The sequence below is a fragment of the Loxodonta africana genome, chromosome 19 (assembly GCF_030014295.1).
Source record: "Loxodonta africana isolate mLoxAfr1 chromosome 19, mLoxAfr1.hap2, whole genome shotgun sequence".
Taxonomy (NCBI): Eukaryota; Metazoa; Chordata; class Mammalia; order Proboscidea; family Elephantidae; genus Loxodonta; species Loxodonta africana.
In genome coordinates, this window is record NC_087360.1 from 63,016,928 (window position 1) to 63,038,250 (window position 21,323).

The 21,323-nt window shown below is 51.2% G+C and overlaps 1 protein-coding gene across 4 annotated transcripts in view; it reads right to left on the bottom strand.

Moving 5' to 3' along the window:
- Window positions 1-21,323, bottom strand: part of ADGRA2 (adhesion G protein-coupled receptor A2) — a 45,254-nt gene that overhangs the window by 9,340 nt on the left and 14,591 nt on the right. Inside the window, exons 2-12 of one of the 4 annotated variants that reach the window (XM_064272816.1) lie at window positions 18,953-19,024; window positions 11,409-11,553; window positions 5,534-5,605; window positions 5,143-5,214; window positions 4,935-5,006; window positions 4,480-4,643; window positions 3,788-4,001; window positions 2,558-2,722; window positions 1,734-1,932; window positions 1,029-1,178; window positions 760-921 (exon numbers count right to left, since the gene is read on the bottom strand). In XM_064272816.1, the coding sequence (XP_064128886.1) occupies window positions 760-921; window positions 1,029-1,178; window positions 1,734-1,932; window positions 2,558-2,722; window positions 3,788-4,001; window positions 4,480-4,643; window positions 4,935-5,006; window positions 5,143-5,214; window positions 5,534-5,605; window positions 11,409-11,553; window positions 18,953-18,989 (1,452 nt within the window). In that variant the 5' untranslated portion in view covers window positions 18,990-19,024. The remainder of the gene's footprint in view (window positions 1-759; window positions 922-1,028; window positions 1,179-1,733; window positions 1,933-2,557; window positions 2,723-3,787; window positions 4,002-4,479; window positions 4,644-4,934; window positions 5,007-5,142; window positions 5,215-5,533; window positions 5,606-11,408; window positions 11,554-18,952; window positions 19,025-21,323) is intronic. The other 3 variants (XM_003412538.4, XM_064272815.1, XM_064272817.1) reach the window with 3 other exon arrangements.

A 21,323-nucleotide genomic window follows, 5' to 3' on the forward strand; every position in this document is an offset into this window, starting at 1 on the left:
GCTGTAGAGCAGGGACATATCTTACCTTTTAATCTCCAGAAGTGCAGAGCATACTATCTTGTATGTACAAGGTGCTGTACTGTGGTTAAGTGGCTAACTCCCTCCCACACTGAACATGTCACCCCCTTCTCAAGGAACAAAAGATTCCATGACGCCTCACTCAACGGCAAGCTGTCTGCGCTCTTACAAGCCTTCCTCTCATCCCTTCTACCCCTTTGACCCTTCCTCCTATTTGTTTCCATCAGGCTTTCCCTTCAACAAAGGAGCCCTGTTGGTGCAATGGTTAAGTGCTCGGCTGCTCACCCAAAGGTCAGTGGTTCAAACCACTAGCGGCTCTGTAGGAGAAAAGACCTGGCAATCTGCTCCAGTAAAGATTACAGCCCAGGAAACCCTATGGGCCAATTCTACTCTGTCCTATAGGGTCTCTGTGAGTCGGACTCGACTCGACAGCACACAACAACATCCTTTCAACTCCATCTCTCACCATAAAGTCTTCTATAACTTCTCCAGTGTCACTGACTTCCCTCTCCTTTGCTCTTCCCCAGATAACTTAGAAATTGGTACTACACAGCTCAGCATTTGGTTGTGTATAGTGTTCCATGCTGGTTGGGCTCGTGGCAGGTGCCACTTGGAGTACTTGGTCACAGGGAGAGCAGTGTTTCCCTTCTCCTGGATGATGAGGGCTGACCCTGGTCAGCTCTAAGTCCCCTCCCGGTGCTACACCCGCAAGGAGCTCCCTCCCACGATGACCCCCTTTACCACAGAGATGTGCTGGGCGTGGGGGCTGAGGGCGGCACCCCCGATGCGCTCCAGGGCACCCACGATGCCGCTGCAGGCCTTGTCCTCGCGCTGGGCCAGCCACAGCAGGTGCTCATCCACCAGCATCAGGTTGCTGGCCATGTCCACCATCACCTCCACCAGCTGAGAGGGACAGGGGAGTCACTGAGGGCAGGAGCGGGGCTTGGGACCCAGGGGGCCGGGCATGAGGAAGCTTGGGCAAATGGGGGTGGTTGCCAGTGGAATCTCACCTCTTTGATCTGGTCAACATAACCCAAAAATTTCCGGATCATCTGAGCCACATAGACTACATCCATCATGTCTGAAAAGCTGGTGGCCTCGGCCGTGTACACTCGCAGCTGGTGGGCTAGGGTCAGTGCGTTGGAGGCGTTGATGGGCATCTGGGGGTGATGGAGGAAGAAAGAGGGTCATCCTATCCTGTTCCTCTTCGGCCCAGAATCACCCCTAGGAGGCTTTTCCTCTGGGCTGTAGGTCAATGCTGCCTTGCCTGGGGGAGGGGATGGCACCACCAGCTGGGGCTAATCAGGATCTGAGGCACGTCTATGGCAATGAGCCGATCTTGGCTCACGGCTGCCCACTTTAGCATCACTGGCCTGAGGATGTAGGGCTACTTCATTCATTCCTTAACTTCCCCCCACCCCAAAGGCTGCCCTTGATCTGTTGGTGGATAAAAGTGGCAGTGAGAGTGGGGTATAGCTTGAGGCCTGACCCACACTTCCCTAGTCTGAATTCCCCAAAGGGCTTGGGCATGGAGGAGGGAAAGGTGGCAGACAGCACCCAGTGACAAGATGCAGGCCCACACAGCCTCTGTGTGTACACCAGGGAGCTGTGGAGGGTGGGTCCCCTTGCCCCATGGCATCAGTAGGCTTCTTCCCTTCCTGATTCCCTGAACCAGAGCTGATGGGGTGCCCCCCAGCCCATCCTCCTGGCCTCACCAGCACAAAGGTGTAGAGCACCCGGGTGATGTCGTTGGTGTACAGACAGTGGGAGTAGTCCCCAGGCTCCCAGCGGCCAGCGCGGTCACACCGGCGGGAGGCACGGGTGCCTGGGGCACCCCCGCTCAGGGGCACTGAGGTGAAGGGGTACTGCAGGCAGGACTGGTAGGCTGTGATGCCAGCCAGAGTTCGAGGCCACCTGGAGGCAGAGACGGGGAGGAAGCAGATGACCCAGGCTCCTCAGGGCAAGGGCCCCACCCATAGCACTGTGATGCTAGACTCCCCCCCGCCAGGGGCCTTGGGAAGAGTCCAGGAGAGAGGGCTTGGATTGGCTGTAAGGGGGTTTCCAAGCTCCACTTCTAATTATGTGTTTGTTCTGACAGTGATATGGGGGCTAGACTCAGAGACCTAAATTCAAGTCCAAGTTCTTCCACTTATTAGCTATGGTCTTACGCAAGTCACTTATTCTTTCTGGGCCTCAGTATTCTCAACCATACAATAGGAGAATAATGCCTGCTCCACTTAGCTGAGAGGGCCATAGGAATATTAAAAGGTGATACCCTTGTGGGAGAGCTTTGTAAACGGTTTTAAGTGAGGAAGCAAATAAAAATCTTCAGCTCTGTGCAGCACATCGAAGAGTGAGTTTACACATAAAGCTAAGGCCTCTCTAAATGTAACCAGGGGACTCAGGGCTGAATGACAAAAGATGATGGGAGACCCAGTTCGACTGTAGTCCCAGTGAGGGGGGTGCTGGGGGCCCTGGGGGCAGCTTAGGGGATAGAGGCTGGCTCTCCAGGGAAGCCCTCTGTAGAGCAGACCCATACCTGAAGTCTCCGCGGTTGTTGGCGACGCGCTCGGCAGGGCAGTAGGAGGCGGAGGTCTCCAGTACCACGATCTCCACCTTCTTGCTGGCGTTGCCCTGGACTGTGGACACGGAGCACTCCCATTCGCCTGAGGCCCAGAGGCCGATGTGAGACAGGGTCAGCTCACTGTGGGTGGAGGGGCTAGCTCAGTAAGGCACTGGAAGGCCCCGCCCCGCCCCTTCCCTGACAACACCCAGGCCAGTCCACGCATGGGTGCCATGTTTTGGGCTGTGCAGGGCACTAGCTTCCAGTTCTTTTTGTTGTCGTTAAGTTGAGGGAGGGATACAAGTACGTACTCCTTTTATTCTGATTATGAGACTATTTTCTGAGCTTCAGTTTCCCCACTTTATTATGGAGATAAAAGAGCCTTGGTGGAGCAATGGTTAAGCACTCAGCTGCTAACCCAAAGGTTGCTGGTTCGAACCCACCAGTTGCTCTGCAGGAGAAAGACCTAGTGATCTGCTCTTGTAAAGACTGCAGCCTAGGAAACCCTATGAGGCAGTTCTACCCTGTCATATGGGGTCGCTATGAGTCAGAATTGATTTCATGGCACCTAATGAGAACCCCTGGTGGTTTAGTGGTTAAGAGCTACAGGTGCTAACCAAAAGGTCAGCAGTTCGAATCCACCAACCGCTCCTTGGGAGCCATATGGGGGCAGTTCTACTCTGTCCTGTAGGGTCACTATGAGTCAAAATTGGCTTGCTGCAATGTTTTTTTTTTTTAATGACAACAACGGAGCCCTGGTGGTGAAGTGGTGAAGAGCTCAGGCTACTAACCAAAAGGTCAGCAGTTCAAATCCACCAGCTGCTCCTTGGAAACCCTATGGAGCAGTTCTATTCAACAGAATTTTTTTTTTTTTTTTTGTAATAAGAACATTTTGAAGACAATACCTCTCTCTAGGGCCTATTGTAGAGATTAAATCTGATAAAATAGGTTAAACCAACTACATACATTATAAAAACACTAAAGAAATGTCAACAATAATTTTTTTTCTATCAGGCATTTAGTTTCTATTCTGTATTCAGACCATTTATGACTTAGTCTGGGGCTCCCATAAACACGCATACACATGCACACAGGAACAAGTGTCCAGGGACATGGCTGGGCATAGCTCTTTTGGTGGGGAGGTGATGGGCACTGTGGCCACCCCTCGCCCTGCGGTGGTCTGCGAAGGGGTAGCAGAGCCTGTACCTGGTGATAAAGGTGCAGTCGTGGATGAGGCTCTCCCCCAGGAGGACACCAGCCTGCTCATCGCCCTCCACGGGGGCCCGGTTGTGGTACCAGTGGATGCGGGTATCATTGCCCAGGTAGCTGGCAGAGCACTGGAAGGGCAGCCGGTCCCCCTGGAACACCACTTGGCGCAAGGAGGGGATTAGGTGGTGTGTGTGCAGCTCCAGGGCCCCCTCTACGGAGGAGACAGAACGCAGTGAGGCCTGTGTATGTGTCTGCCATGTTTGTGAGAACCCAGGGGGCAGGGCCAGGCTCCCTCTGTCTCTAGCCCACACCAGCTGAGGAAGGAAAAGGGTCAGGAGAAGATCCAGAGATAAGAGCAAAGGAGAGGAGCAGGCCGTTTGGGGACAAATACAAGCGCTTCTTTGCACAGCATACTTGTTACCCCACAAGGTGGGACCCGATAAAAACATAAACAAGCAGCCCCAAAAGAAGTTTAAAAAAACTGACAGAGATCCAGTGAGATCTGGGGGAAGAGGCTGCCCTGGAGAACATGCCCACTGCCCAATAACACTTAAGGCTGAGACCATCTTGGGCAGATCGGGCTGTGGGCCTGAGGGAGGGGTGGGGCTGTTGAGAGGGAGTCCAGGCCATCGTATTGGGCCCAAGGGGCAGTCAGGGTCCTCAGGAGGTGGAGGGAAGGGACTGCTCACCGCAGCGGAGCTGAGCCTCCTGGAGGCCACCCAGGGCCCGAGTGTGCAGGGCACTGGGGTAGGAGCAGCGTGTGCGCTCTGACAGCTGCAGGGAGTGATTCCGGGCCCAGGAGAGCAGCCAGCGCAGGTGGCAGTCGCAGGTCAGGAACTCAGTGCCGAAGTCCCTGCAAAGAGTCATGCAGCAGAGCAGAGGGAGTGTGGCTCATGGGGGTGGGGGGGATGGGGCCACAGGAAGAGGATGAAGCTGGACATGGCTGGAGGGCACAGACCTGGGTATGTGTGTACACCCTAGCTGCCGGGCGATCTTGGGAAGTTGAATATGGTGCAGTTTCAGGCACTGTATGTCCTACCTACTCATAAGGCTGGCCACGGGGGCCCCAGTGCTTAGGTGTCTCCCTCCTGGGCAGAGGAAGGGAGCAGGGGTCTGAATCTGTGGGCTAGGAAAAGATACTCACACAACCTTAAGGGCTGGCAACTCATCAAAGACCCCAGGCTGCAGACTGGAGAAGATGTTCCCAGATATGTTTCTGCAGGAGGCCGGGAACAGAGAGACAGGGTCTTAGGTCAGAGAAGGGGAGAGGTGGAGGGGAGACCTGCAGGGACTTGGTGCTGCCTTCTTCCTCCCAAGCCCTCCTTCAGGGTGAGCCCTCTTCCTTCACTCACAGTCGGAGAAGCCTGGGGAGGCCTTGGAAGGTCTCAGAAGTAAGACAGCCAATCCGGTTGTTGGAGAGATCTCTGGAGAGACACATATAACCTCAGCTACTTGGCCACATGGTGGCACATGGGTCTGCTGTGTGAAGGACACAAGTGTGGCTGGGGCTTGCATGGAGAGAGGGATGAAAACAGAGAAGGCTTGGAGCCAGGGCCACATCTGAGCTTGAAATGTCCACTTGTTTGACCCCAGCCAATACCGTGTGTGGAAGCAGGAGGGATACCAGTGGGTAGAGTTGTGGAGAAGGGATGGTGGAAGGGGTAGTTGCTCATTGGATTTAAGGAACTTTCTCCAGAGATAGGAGGAGGGGCTGAGGGGTTGGGCATAGGACATGCCACTCACAAGCGCTTCAGCTCCCCCAGGCCCAGGAAGGCACCAGGCTGCACCGTGCTGATGACATTGTTCCTTAGGTCCCTGTGGGCGGCAAGTGGGGAGGCCCTCACATTTCTTCCTGAGGCCACACTGCTCCCCGGAGGCCGATATTCTCATTGTCACCAGAGTGTTGAGTTTCCTTAGGACTCAAAAATTTTATTTCCTTCTAAACCTCTGTTCTTCTCAGCACTGGTTGAGGAGGTTGGATTAAGGAACCCTGCCTTCAGACAATAAGATCCCTAGGTGGCAAAAACGGTTTGCATTCAACTGCTAACCTAAAGTTTGGCAATTCAAACCCACCCAGTGGCACCGAGGAAGAAAAGAACTGGCAATCTGATTCTGTAAAGATTACAGCCAAGAAAACCCTATGGAGCAGTTCTCCTCTGTAACACATGGGGTTGCCACAAGTTGAAATCGACTCAACGGTAACTAACGACAAAAACAACCCCTCAGACAGGTCTCCTCAGCCTTCCTGACTACCATCAAGGGGTACTGGTCAGAAAAAGGCTAGAGAGGAGGTAGAAGCCTAGAGATGGGATTGGAAAGACCTTGGATAAGGAAACAGAACATGGTGGAAATAAGGAATGGAGGAAGCTCTGAACTAGGAGTCAGGAGGCCTTAGTTTCCCACATCACTCTCCTCTGAGCTGCCCTGAGTATCTCACGGGGTTGCCGTGAGAATCCTTTGGAAAATACGTGCTATAGTTTTTTGTAAGTTGCTATTCAAGGTCAACTCTTACTGAGTTTGGCCACAGGGAGGTATTTTTACAGCTATGTGATCCCTGCATCTGTCTCCATTTGACAGGTAAGGAAATAGGTCATGCAGCAGCTGCGTGACCAAGTGGACTCTGACCTGAGTCCCCGACTCCTGGACAGAATTGCAAATCATCTGGTCCAGCCCCCTCATTTTTCAGATGAAGATGCTGAGGCCCAGGGAGGGTGCAGGCTTGTTCAACATCATGGGCCCTGCTTTCTACCCAGGGTCTCATAGGAGCCCACAGTTCTGAGGGAAGGTGGAGAGGAAGCACAGCCTCTGGGGTGAGATCAAGCAGGTTGCCCATTGCCATTGAGTTGATTCCGACTCATAGGTGACCCTACCTATAGACAGAGTAGAACTGCCCCATAGGGTTTCCAAGGAGTGGCTGGTGGATTTGAAGTGCCAGCCTTTTGGATAGCAGCGGAGCTCTTAACCACTGTGCCACCAGGGCTCAGCAGGTCACAGACAGGACAGAAGATGGCTTGTGGTACTCTTAGGGCTCCAGGTGCTGAGCTCCACCCACCCTCAGGAGTCAACTGCAGAAGAATTTTCAGAGTGGCTTCTGTCCCTTAGCCTGGCAGCTCAAACTCAACCATGCTGCCACAGTGCAACTCCCAGCAGGGGCAGTGCTGAAGGGACAGCTCCGCCCACTGGGGACCTACTTGGGCCCAGTCCAACACCTGAGCCAGCAGCCCTCCCTCCAGGTGTGGAGGCAGAAAGGACCACTGAGGACTGAGTGCTGGCGCACTGGACTTCTTCCCCATCCTCATCCTCTGTGCTGGACACAGCAAGGGGGAGAAGTGCTTAGAGGACTAGGGGTTACTCACCCACCTACTCAAGGGCAACCTGTGTATTTCCTGGGCCAAACCAAAACAGGCTGAGGGCCTGCAGGACCACTTACCAGGAAGCCTCCCTGCTCAGCCCAGACTCCCTCTCCTGGGACCCTCGATGGAGCCTGCAGCCACCCTGCTTGCTCCCTATGTTCCCATGTCCTCCCTGCCCCCACTCAAGCACCCAGGGGATTATGAGGCAGCAGGGTGGGGATTCTTGGAAAAAACAACATGTCAAAATGGCCTGGGGCCTGTGACAGCAAGATGGGAGATTGACAAATCTGAGGCCAAGGCTCTGCTCTGCCCCTACCCCTGCCCAGCCCAGACTGAGGGAGGAGGCTCTCGGCTCTGTCTGGCAAAGCCTCAGGGGCATCTCTGCATTACAGGCAGGAGAGGGTTAACAGAGCAAGCTGGCTCCCTGCCTTGGGGAGAGGAAGTGGGTGTCCAGGATGGGGAGGTGCTGTCCCACCAGGAGGCCTGTTTTCCGCATAGTCCCAGTCAGGCGACATAAACACTCAGAGAGAGAGAGAGAGGAATTGAGAAAACACGGTGCTCAGCCCTGCCTTTGGCCAGGGGACCTTACACCTCAGCTCCCTCATACCAAGGACTTAACTTCCCTACCCCTGAGTCCCCTTGAGCAGGAAGGGAGAGCCACCAGGAAGGGCCAGCTTCCTAGGGGAGGGATGGCATCATACCCAGGCACACTGGGAGGTACCCCCAGTGCTGGGCACATGCAGGGAACGTGCAAGAACACAGACACCAAAAGCACACTCACTCCATGCAGAGTGCAGATGGGACATGGGACCTGTGCCCCGCCTGCCCAGGGTCACCCTTCCTGCCTGTCATCTCCCCCTGAGCTGCCCAGACCCTAGCCCTCACTGCCCCTCCCCCGTGCTGGTCTAGCATGTGCCCCCTGGCCCCTGTTGGGGTCTGGCCGTTCTCAGGGCTCTGCCTCCCACCCCCATGTGGGGGACGGGCAGAGGGAAACACATCCCTCATTGTGTCACTTCCCTTCATGGGCTGCCAAGGGGCTGAGGCTGCAGCCCCCCACCCCTTCCCTCTTCGCTCACTTGTGTTTATTCTCATTTCCTCCCTGTCCCCCCTCACGAACCCCCACCCCGCCTGCCCCACTGATGCTTTGCAGATGGGAGCAAGGCGGCTGTTGGGCCCCAGCCCCTCTTCCTGCCCTCCATTTCCTGCAGCCCAGAGCCCTGCTGGGGCCTCTCTGAGAGGGGAGCTTCCACCAAGTGCTGGCATTTTTTCCATCTTGCCTCACACCCAGAATGGCTTCAGAGGTGACCAAGGTAGCCCCTGTGTATCGCCCTGCCCTGAGGAACCGGCCAGACCTGGATCATCTCCTGAGGCAGCTGGCGTCTCCTGAGAGAGCTGCTCCATCTCCTGAGGGTGCTGCTCCCCAGGCTGAGCTCTGACAGCCCAATGGTGTCTGGACCTTCTGGTCCCTATGGATAAAGAAGGCAGCTCTTGGCTGCACCCTTGTTAGGGACAGGAAGAAATGCTGCCATAGGATTTGGATGTTGTTTAGACTTGGAAGGCCCTTACAGATAGGTGGTTCTGAACTTTTCTCGCTTAGCACATCCTTTTGAAAATCTGATGTGTTCATCCCACAAAATATGCACCACATCCAACATTTCAGAAGGTTCATGGACCCTGGGTCAAGAATCCCTGCTCTGGATTGTCTAATCCAATCCTTCAATTTCTTAGGTGAGGTCAAGCGGGCTAAAGGAGCTTGTCCGAGGACACACAGATATTTCTATGAATGTGGACTCTCCCGCTCCTCCATTTGCTTCTACAGAGCTCTGTTCTTGGAACCTGGGAAAGTGTAGTGTGTTGGTGGAGCCTCCCCGTAACCAAGCAGAGTGGGCTCCCTTGGCTCTGGGCACACCCTCTCCCTGTCTCCATGACAATATGGAGGGGATGGACCCCCTAACCCAGAAATCAGCAGGTGGGTGGGAGTTCCTGGGTACAAAGCTCTTGCCTTTTTTACTGTGATGTCCTATGTCCTTCTTGGGAGAACAGAAACTCAGGAAGCTGAGTGTATGAGCATAAGCAATAAATGAGACCAACAAATTCAACTTACCAAAATTTAAAACCTTTCTGCTTCAAAGAACAGCACCATGAAAGTGAAAAGACAACCCACAGAATGGGAGAAAGTATTTGCAAATCACATATCTGATACCTGACTTCTTTATTGTCACTTTTATCGTCTCACTGTGGTTTTGATTTGCATTTCCCAAATGATGTTGAGCATCTTTTCATGTGCTTATTAACCATTCCTGTATCTTCTTTGGAGTAGTGTCTACTCAAATTCTTTGTCCATTTTTTAACTGAGTTATTTGTTCTTTTATTTTCGAGTTGTAAGAGTTCCTCATATACTCTGGATAACCAGAAACAACCAAACCCATTGCTGTCAAGTTGATTCTGACTCATAGTGACCCTACAGGACAGAGTAGAACTGTCCCATAGGGTTCCAAGGATATAAGGGACGTCCACCCAGAGTATGGAGCCCTGGTGGCACAGTGGTTAAGGGCTCAGCTGGTAAAAAGATGGAAACAACCTAGATGCCCATGAACAGATGAATGGATAAACAAATTGTGGTACATACACACAAGGGAGTATTATGCAATGAAAAAGAACAATGATGAACCTGTGAAGCATCTCATAACATGGATGAATCTGGAGGGCATTATGCTGAGTGGTATTTTTTTATAAGTCAATCACAAAAGGACAAATATTGAATGAGATGAGACCAGTACTATAAAAACTCATGAAAAAGTTTACACGCAAAAAGAAACAATCTTTGATGGTTACAAGGGAGGGGAGGGGTGGGGATGGAAGAATACTTAGACAATAGATAAGTGGTAACTTTGGTGAAGGGTAAGACAGTACACAATACTGGAGAAGTCAGCACAACCTGTACAAGGCAAGGTCATGGAGGCTCCATAGACACATCCAAACTCCCTGAGGGACCAAATTGCTGGGCTGAGGGCTGTGGGGACTATGGTCTCAGGGAACATCTAGCTTAATTGGCATAATATAGTTTATAAATAAAATGTTCTACATTCTACTTTGGTAAGCAGTGTCTGGGGTTTTAAAAGCCTGTGAGCAGCCATCTAGGATACTCCACTGGTCTCACCCCTTCAGAAGCAAGGAAGAATGAAGAAAACTAAAGATACAAGGGAAAGATTAGTCCAAAGGACCAATGGACCACATTTACCATGGCTTCCACCAGACTGAGTCTACTAAAATTAGATGGTGCCTGGCTACCACCACTCACTGCTCTGACAGGGATCACAATAGAGGGCCTCCGACAGAGCTGGAGAAAAATGTAGAACAAAATTCTAACTCAAAAAGAAAGACCAGACTTGTTGGCCTGACGAAGACTGGAGACACCCTAAGAGAATGGCCCCCAGACACCCTTATAGCTCTGTAATGAAGTCACTCCTGAGGTTCAGCCTTCAGTCAAAGACTGAACAGGCCCACAGAACAAAATGAGACTAAAGGGGCATACTAGCCCAGGGGCAAGGACTAGAAGGCAGGAGGGGACAGGAAAGCTGGTAATAGGGAACCCAAGGTTGAGAAGGGAGAGTGTTGACATGTCATGGGGTTGTTAACCAATGTAATATAACATGTGTACTAGCTGTTTAATGAGAAACTAGTTTGTTCTGTAAACCTTCATCTAAAGTACAAAAATAAAAAATCCTATGGAGCACTTAATATATATAAGCTATCATTTTTATCATTCTTAGCTGTCTTGCTTAACTGCTAACCAAAAGGTCGGCAGTTCGAATCCACCAGCTGCTCCTTGGAAACCCTATGGGGATTATCCAGAATATATGAAGAATATAGGGTCACTATGACAGGGAATCAATTTGATGGCACTGGGTTTGGTTTTGGTATATGAAGAACTCTTACAACTCAATAATAAAAAGAAAAATAACTCAGTTTAAAAAATGGGCAAAGAATTTGCGTAGACACTTCTCCAAAGGAGATATAGGAATGGTTAATAAGCACATGAGATGCAAATCAAAACCACAATGAGACAATAAAAGTGACAGACAATAACAAGTGTTGGCGAGGATGCGGAGACATTGGAACCTTTATACCTGACTAGTGAGAATGGAAAATGGAAAACAATTTGACTGCTAGGTATATATCTAAGAAAAAGGGGGAGTAAAGGGGAGTGACTGCTAATGAGTCAAGCCCTCTTTTGGGGATGATAAAAATATGACCCAGCAGACCTTCTGTTGGCCCAGGACAGGAACCATTCCCGAAGCCAACTCTTCAGACATGCATTGGACTGGACAATGGGTTGGAGAGGGATGCTGGTGAGGAGTGAGCTTCTTGGATCAGGTGAACACTTGAGACTATGTTGGCATCTCCTGCCTGGAGGGGAGATGAGAGGGTGGAGGGGGTTAGAAGCTGGTGAAAAGGACACGAAAAGAGAGAGTGGAGGGAGAGAGCTGGCTGTCTCATTAGGGGGAGAGTAACTGGGAGTGTGTAGCAAGGTGTATACGGGTTTTTGTGTGAGAGACTGACTTGATTTGTAAACTTTCACTTAAAGCACAATAAAAATTATTTAAAAAAAAATATGACCCAGCAATTCCACTCCTAGATACAGATCTAAGAGAAATGAACATACGCCCACACAAGAACCTGTACATGAATGTTCATAGCGGCATTATTTACAATAGCTATTATAATAGCTAAAAAGTAGAAACAACCCAAATGTGTTACATTCATACAATGGGATATTATTTGGCCATAAAAGGAGATACAGTGCGGAAATAATGCTACAATGTGGATGAACCTCAAAAATATTATGCTAAGTGAAAGAATCCAGTTACAAAAGACTACATAGTGCATGATATCATTTATATGAAATGTCCAGAGGAGGCAAATCCATGGAGACAGAATGTAGATTAGTGGTTGCTTAGGGCTGGGGAGTGGGACAGAGGAACGGGGGAGGAATGGGGAGTGACCGTTAAAGATGCAAGCCCTCTTTTTGGGATGATAAAAAGGAAATGTTCTAAAATTAGATTATGGTGATGGTTGCACAACTCAGTAAATATACTAAAAACCATTGAATGGTACACTTTCCACTGGTGAACCTTATGGCATGTAAATTATACCGCAATAAAGCTGTTCAACAAAGAGTGAATGTGTGAGCACATAAGACAGTACGTGCCAGTGTGTGTGTGAACATTTGTGTGTGTGTGTGCGAGAGAGAATTTGTCTGTGTGAGGGAGAGAATGTGTGCATGTATGAGTGAGAAAGTTTGTATGTGGGTGTGTGTGACAGAATGTGTGTCTGTGTGAGAGTTTGTGTGTATGTGAGAATGTGTGTGAGTGTGTGTGTGTGAGGGAGACAATGTGTGTGAGTGAAGGAAAGAATGTGTGTGTGTGAGGGAGAAAATGTGTGCGTGTATGTGTGTGTGTGTGTGAGGGAAAGAATGTGTGTGTGTGAGGGAGAAAATGTGTGCGTGTATGTGTGTGTGTGTGTGAGGGAGAGAATGTGTGCGTGCATGAGTGACGGAGGTTGTGTGTGTGTGTGTGTGTGTGTGAGAGATTTTGTGTGTCTGTGTGAGAGAAAGAATGTATGTGTGTGTGTGAGAGAGAATGTGTGTGTATGAGTGAGAGAGAGAGAGGTTGTATGTGTGTGAGTGTGTACCATGTTCTGACAGGGTGTAGTAACACAAAGTTGGCTCCCTCTGCCCCCTGCCAGACCTCCCTGCTTGTGGGTTTGAAAACCAAATTATAGGTTCTGAGGCCACAGAGCAGCTTTCCCTGGGCCCTCCAGGACTTCCAGGGTTCATTAGAAAGTGGGGGCTGGCTAAGGACTGGGCCGGAACACCAGGGCAGGTATAGAGATGGTCTAAGGGGAGGAGAGGAAGAGGTTCAGGCCACGGGGAGGGAACCCAAGGCGGTATGGCTTCCCTCCCCACCCTGCATGCCCTCTCATGTCTGATATCATCCAGCAGGTATTTACTGAGCACCTAGACTGTGCCAGGCACAGGGGCTACAGCAGCAAACAAGAGCCTGTGCCTGCGCTGATCACCCTCCCTCCTGTGCCCTCAGTGTACGGAGCCTGTGGCAGCTTCTCTGCCACATTCCTCCTGCGTGTCAGAGGAGATGGGAAGGGAGGGAGCGACAAGCCAGCGGCCTTACCCTTGGCCCTGCCCACAGATTAATGGAAACCACCTGGCCCATGAGCCGCACTCCACCCCTAGGCCCCCACTTGCCATCATTCCCAAGAGCATCTGCTTCTAATGAGCACCCCGTACCCGCTGCATACCAGCCCCCGGGGCTCATTAATCTCATTAGGCAATGACAAATCATCCTGGGGCTGACCAGACTCCCCTCCCCAGGCCTTTCCCTCTGGCTGTCCCACAGGCCTCTGGGGTCTCGTGTCCACGCAGTTCCACACACTCGCATGCACGCTGAGTCAAGCGCCCTTGGCCTCTGCTAGGGGCTGCCTGCCCTGTGGTCAGTTCAGCCCCAGTCTGGGGTTGGGGGTTCCTTGGAGCCTTGCAAAAGTCTTCTGGTGGCTCCACACTGCATATGCGTGGTGGGAGATCTGGACAGAGATGTGAGCAAGGGTACGAAGGCTTGGAGGAATGAGCCCTCAGGAGCATTGTCAGCACTTAACATTTCAAATGAAAACTGCCTGCCCACAGTGGGGCAACTTTGGGCAAACCCTATGCCAACCAGGGGCAACCAGGTTAACATCTTGGAATATGGAACTCTTCAGAGTGGAAGGGGACTACTGCCATTTACTGAAAGTCCATGCTGTCCCCAATGCTCCGTGTAGGTGAACGCATTTATCCCCGTGACAACCTGGCCAGAGTCATCACCCTCATTTTCCAGGTGAGAAACCTGAGGCTTGGCGAGGCACACAGAAGGTCAATGGCAAAGACAGGATTCAATGCCAGGCCTCTTTTTACCCCAGAGTCTGAGCACTTTCATCACACCCCTCCCCAGCATGAGGGAAGGCTTTCCTCTGGGCAGCGAGCAGGCTGTGCCAGGCTGAGGGTGGCAGGATACAGAGAGGAGGGCTCAGAGGCAGGCCTCACCACGTCTGGGCCCTGCTGTGCCCTCCTTGGGCTGGCCATGAGCTGCCTCTGCTGGGACCCATTTCAGCTTTTCTAGCCCACCTGCCTGGCTGACCCAGCCCCACAGAGTATGTTCCCTGCCCCCACCCCAACCTCTCTGGAGTGTCAGTCCTGCCCTGATCTCATCTCAGGCACTTTCCCATTCGGCATCAGCTCTGACTCCCCTCCCCTTCCCCACACCATGCAGTGGCAGAAGTGTGTCTACCAGCCTATGGGCCCTCCCTCCCACCTCAGGGCCCTCCGTTGCAAAACAGGGACCATACAGGCCCACTTCCCACTCTTGGCTGGTAAGGTGACCCCTCCATACACACGTCTGCACTCCATCCATTCCAAAAGGCCAAAGGGGCTCTCCGCACAAGGAAGCAAAGTGTGCTTTTTCCCGGAGCCCCACAGATCTATGGGATCACTTATTAGACTAAGCCCCATCCCTCCCATAGGACTTGCTGCTTGCAGACGGTGGGATGTTAAGTTGCCATGGCCTCAGCTGCCCAAGTGTAGACATCTGAGCCTGACAGGACAGAGAGATCAGTGTTTCCTGAGGACCAACAGCATGCCAGGCCGCGCCATCTCACTTGTGATGAATAGGCCCACAGTCTAGGGGTCATCTGGTCCACTGGTTCCCAACCCTGGATAAGCATGAGAATCGCCTGCATACCTTGTAGAAAATTCCCAGGCCCCATCTGGTCTGATGAATTAGAACTTCCAGGAGTGGAGCCCAGGAGCTGTGCTATTTAAAAGCCCTCTGTCCACCCCTACGATAGTGGTGATCAGCCAGGTTGGAGACCCTGGGTTCCCCCAGCTCCTCCCCGTATAGGCAACATCCCTGGGAAGCTGGTGGGTTTCTGCTGAGCACAGCCCACGCCTCTGCCCAGCAGGTCTCCCCTCCTCTGTAAAGTCTGACCCCATCATTCTGGTTCTTTGATCTTTTCCTTCCCACAAACCACTTGTATCACACACCCAAGGATCATAGAATTTTAAATCTGAAGGCACCCTATAAATCACCTCATTCACCTCCCTCTTTTTACAGATGAGGAGACTGAGGCCCCCAACCTGGCGCCCACCTCTGCATTGCTCTGATCTCATCCTACCTCTCCCTACCCACCGACTCTGCCCTTCTGTTCCTCAAACTCGCCAGGCATGCTCTGGACCGAGGGCCTTTGCACCTGCTATACTCGCTGCTGTCTGGGAGCCAGCTGGGTCTCCCTCCCTTCATTCAGGTCTCTGGCTCAGTCACTGTCACGGGCCGTATTGCATCCCAAAAAGATATGTTGAAGTTCCTCCCCCTGGTGCCTGTGAATGTGACCTTGTTTGGAAGTAGGGTCATTGCAGATGTAATTAGTTAACCTGAGACTACACTGTAATAAGTCGGCTCCTAATCCTGTGTGACTATGAGGAGACAGACAGATACAGAGGAAGATGGCCCTGTGAGGACAGTGGTAGAGATGGGAGGGATACTGCCACAAACCACACAATGCCTGGGCCCACCAGAAGCTGGAAGAGACAAGGAAGGATTTTCCCCTAGAGCATTCACATGGCCCTGAATTCAGACTTCTGGCCTCCAGAACCCTGAGAGAATACATTTTTGTTGTTTTAAGCCACCCAATTTAGGGCAGCCCCAGGAAACGAACCTAGTCAGTCACCTTCTCAGTGAGACCTTCTTTGACCTCACTGCATGAAACAGACCTCAGCGCTTTACTGTCCCCCTTGCCCTACTTTATTTTTCTTTACAGCCCTTACTGTCTCCTCACATATTAATTATTTATTTGCTATTTTCTGAGTCTCATCAGGAGAGGGTAGGTTTCATGAGGGCAGGCACTTGGTCTCTTTTGTTCACTCCTGCGTACCCAGTGCCTGGAACGAGCTCGCACCTGGAGGGGCTCAGAGAATACAGAATGAATGGATGGAACAATTCATAACAGAGCAGGGGCTCAAACTCAGGGTTTTGGTTCTCACTCCAATGCTCCTTCTCACACCCAGTGCTCCTCCCACATCAGTGACTCAGCATTTAGTCAGATGCTGTCTCCCCTTAAGCCAGTTGCCATTGAATCGACTCTGACTCATGGCGACCCATGTGTGTCAGAGTAGAGCTGTGCTCCATAGGGTTTTTTAAAAAAATAATATTTTATTATGTTTAAGGTGAAAGTTTACACAGCAAATTAAGTCCCCACTTACCAATTTCTACACAAATTATTCAGTGATATTGACTACATTTTTCACAATGGGTCATCACTCTCATTCATTCTGTTCTGGTTGTACCATTTTTAACCCCACAGGGTTTCAATGGATGATTTTTTGGAAGTAGCTTGCCAGGCCTTTCTTCTAAGGCACCTCTGGGTGGACTTGAATCACTAACCTTTTGGTTAGCACCCAGGCTCATTAGCTGTTTCCATCACCCAGAGACTCGTGTCTCCCATTATGCTCTGATTATTCTCCCAGTTTTCTCTGGTTGCTTCCCATGCTTTGAATGCACCTGCTGTGTGGTGACCAGGTAGAGGTGCCATTTCAGGATGTTTGCAAGGGTGGGAAGGGAACAGCTATCTTTTCATCTTCGTCAGAAAATGTACCCTCTGGAGACTGAAGGAGAAGGGGGGGGAGGGCAGAACCAGTGGTCTTGGACCGATGGAAACAAGAGGGTGAGGATGCGAAGATGTTGGTAAGGCCACCAGAGGCTCAGAGCAACCAGTCACCACCCGCAAATGCTAAGAAGGAAGAGCAACTGCGGGCAGTGACTGGCCCTAGGGGCAGGGCAACGGGCTGGAGAGGCAGCTGTGGTTTGTCTTCCTCCAAGAGATCTCTGGAAGGAGAGTCTGGTTTCCTGCAAATCAGCCTCTAAGACCAAGCCTGGGCTGAGAGCTGGGATTGGAGCCCTGAATGCTTAACTGCTTGTGGGAGAATAAAAAGCCTCCCTATTTCTTTATGTTAATGGTGGTAGAATAATTTGGAAAAAGGTAGTGAGAATGGTTGTACAACTTGCAGACTGTAATCAATGTCACTAAATTATACATGGAGAAATTGTGGAATTGTTTATATATTTACCAAACACACAAACATTAAAAAAAAAAAAAAAAAACTTCACTGTTTCTTGGTACCCAAGAGATTTTTAAATAGCAGCTTGGTGGCAGTCATTCTCCTTATTCAGGACCACCCTGTCTTTTGAGCTTCAGAACAGACAGTCAGAGGAGCCTGGTCACAGAGCTGTGTGCATCCACCATCATCAATGTCCCAGCCCTCTCCCAGCCCAGCATGCCCCATATAGACAGATCTGCTCTGCCTTTCTGGCCTATCACCCCAACTAACCCAGTTAGACCATCAGGCTTCAATCACAGCCTTGGAGGTTTGGGGTGAGAAGCTTTTCCTTCCACTGTTAAATGGGTGTAATAGAGGCCACCTCATGAGATCGTTGAGATGGTTAAAGATTTAAACACCAAGGTATGCAGACACTGCATCTCTACTACTCTCCAACACTCCAGCCTTTGACCTTCCCAACCTACTGAGTTCTAATCCATATATGGCATTGTCTGCGGTTATCTCAGGACTGTCTATTTGGTCTCCACTGGACATGAATCTTTGGTTCTTTTGAGAGGAGGTTCATACCTTATTCATTTGTATCCCTGTTGCATTGGACGAAACCTTTTGGAAAATCATACTAGAAGGGGGCAGAAGCCCTGTTGGAGAAATTGGGAGTGCTTAGCAGGATGTGAGCAGAGATGGGAAACGTGGTTGGGAATGAGGGAGAAAGCAAGAATTAGTTTCCAGAGTGACAGGAGGCCCAGGCCACTTCTGTGGAGGGAACAAGGACTCAAAGCTATTGGACAGGCTGTGGTTCCTGGAAAACCCACAGTGAGCAGGGAATTCAGAGAGAGCTTGGTTTAGGTCTCCAGCCCAGTGCGTGTCCCACCTCTCCACAAGTCCTTCTGTGAATGTGACACTCTTGAGGGTGGCTGAGAGGCTGGGGCTTCTGTGTTCCTTTCATTTCCCAGCAATTTACCGCCACTAGTTCCTCCCCACTCACCCTTTCCATATGCGGGCCTTGACTAGACCTCAGGGGTTCCCAAACCCAAGGAGACACTTGCAGGCCAGGCAGGTGCTAGCACTTCTACTTCCAACACCAGCCTGTCCTGAGGTCTTCCAGGCAGCCAGAAGGATGCTGCTTTTGGTGGGGCGGAAGACTTGGACTTGATTCCTTTCCCTGCTCTCAGGCTAGGGCTCTGCTCCCTTGGTGCTTTGTTTGTTCATTTGTTTTTAGGGAAGGAGGATGAGGCCTCCTTCTCACTAAGCTTCCCTCAGTCTTGCACATTTCCCATTTATGATGGCCCCCAGCTGGAAGAAGGAGGCTGCTTCAGGCCAGCTAATTGCTCATTAAAGAGTGTTAATGAGTTCCCTTACCCCTATCCTTGCCTAGATCAGCAAGGTTTCCCTACTTCTCGCTGTCTAGCTGGTGAAGGGGTAGGTAGTTCTCCCTCTCCCAGACCAGCCCTCTCTGCCCTCTACCTGGGGTCAAGTTCTGGGCAAGGTCCCAGTGGTTCTGACTCTGGGCTCACATAGCTAGCCAGCTTGGGGTGTGTGGGGTCCCTCAGCAGCCAGTGTTCCTTATCCTCCCTGGACTGACCTCTCGGCCCATCACACCATCTCCCGACCTCCACCTCACCCACCCCACCTTGCCCAAGCACTTACAACTTCTCCAGCAGGGAGAGTCCCAAGAAGGATCCATTCCGGAGCCCTGTGATCTTGTTGTTGCTCAAGAGCCTGAAGGGACAGGGAGAACACAGACTTGAGAAGGTGCTGTTAGAGCTGGAGAGTGCAGATAGAGTGAGAAGCCATTTTGTTCTCTAGAGCCATGTTGCATTCCCTGTGACTCCCTCTGGAGTTGTGCAATGCACAGCCCCACCCTCTGCCCCAGGAGATTGTAGGGAGGAGCCAGGGAATGGTCCAGGCAGACTGGTCAGCCCGCTGACCCCCAAGTCAGACAGTTCACCTGCCCTGAGTTTCCCCACGGTCTAGATCTGACTTGGGACTCAGTGTGCAGGTGGGCTGAGCAGGGAGTGAAGTTGTGACACCCCCCTTTCCACCTTGGAACCACAGGGCAGACCCCACAGTGGCCCCTTTACGCCTTCCACAGCTCTGTCCTTGGATAGGGGAGAAGATGGCTCTCTTGAGGGTAGTGGTTGGAAAGACGGCCTGAACTGGGTCAGGGCTCTGCCTTCAGACTGGACAGAAGCTCAGCAGGCCTAGGGGCAGGTGAGAGGAACTACCCTTCCTTGGGGTCTCCATATTCTCTCATTCGAGCTGAGGCCCTCACTGACCACCCCCAACCCTCAAAAGCCCCCAACTTAGAGGGCTGCATCATATCCTTGCCTCCTCAAGCCTGTCTGCAGCCTTGGCAGAAAGCTGGTGAAGCCCTCGGCCTGGGGGAAGCCCAAGCCCCAGCCTTCGCCTCTGCTCACTCAGAGTTCTGTTTATTTATTCATTTGTATTTAGGGGAGGAGGAAAGAGGCCCCAAGCAGACTGAGCATCTCCGCCCACCCACTCAGCCTTTCTCTGCCAGACTCCCCACTGGGAGAAGGGGAGTTCCAGGGGGCCAAAGGGCTCATCCCTCCAATTAATTGCTTATTAAAAAGCTTTAATGAGTCTCTCAGCCCAAGCTCTCGCCTGCCCTGAGCAGAGGCACAGGGCTTCCCTTCTCTTCTAAGCTTTTACTGGAGAACTGGCCTGGGAAACCAGAGGTTCAAGCCTTCAGCCACCTCTCCAGTGGGCAGCTTCTGGGCTGAACTAGAAGGTAGAGGGAAGACGGTGGGGACTGGCATGAGAGGGGCTACCAAAAAGAGACCTGCCTCATCCAGCAATTCCACTCCTAAGTATATTCCCAAATGACTTGAAAGCAGGGACTCACACAGATACCTGTACACGAATGTTCATAGCGGCACTGTTCACAATGGCCACAAGATGGAAACAACCCAGGTGTCTGTCCACCAACAGATGAATGGATACACAAAAGGTGGTACATCCATCCAATGGAATATTACTCAACCATAAAGAGAAATGAACTTCTGACACATGTGACAACATGCATGAACCTTGAAAACATTATGCTGAGTGAAATCAGTCAGACACATAGAGACAGAAGTAGATTAATGGTTACCAAAGGCTGGGGGTGGGGTAAAGAGGAGTTATTGCTTAATCGGCGCTGAGTTTCTGTTTGGGGTGATGAAAAGCTGTTGGAATGGATCCTTTAGCGGTGATGGTTGCACAATACTGTAAATCTAATTAATGTTACGGAATTGTACACATAAAAATAGTTAAAAAGGCAAATATTTTATCACCAGAGAGAGAGAGAGAGAGAGATCTGCCACAAGGCTTACAGGAAACGGGTGGGTGACCATACCAAGACAGACAGTAAGAGCACCCTGAACATCAGAAATTCCAGCTACTCCATCTTCAAGAGGCTTATGGGGAATAGAGTGGCCAGGATGGAGGCAAGAGTGGAAGGAGAACTTTGACTTTCTGGGTCAATGGGAAGGGGTGGAGACTTCATCTCCTTCCTCCCTTTCTCCCTCCTCCTTCCTGTCCCCTCTTCCTGTCCCAGCCTAACAGTCCCTCCAACAGGGACATTTCGCAGCAGGGCCTGAGGGTGACTATGAGAAGGGGCTTGGCGGGGGGAGGTAGAATGCTGAGTTTCCAAAAAAGCTTCACACCTACACATATCATTATCTCGATATTTCAAAAGTACATCAGAGTAGTTATTATAAAAAAAGAGCCCTGGTGGCACAGCGGTTGAGTGCTCAGCTGCTAACTGAACAGTCGGTGGTTCAAACCCACCTGCTGCTCTGCAGGAGAAAGATGTGGCGATCTGCTTTTGTAAAGACTGGAAACCCTATGGGGCAGTTCTACTTTGTCCTGTAGGGTCACTAGAAGCCCGAATCAACTCGACAGCAATGGGTTTTTTAGTTAATTGTCAGAAAAATTAGAACTTTTATGAACTTCTTTATTCTCATTTTCTGGATTAGGATTGTTTTATTTCCTGTTACACATGGGTTGGTGGTGGTGG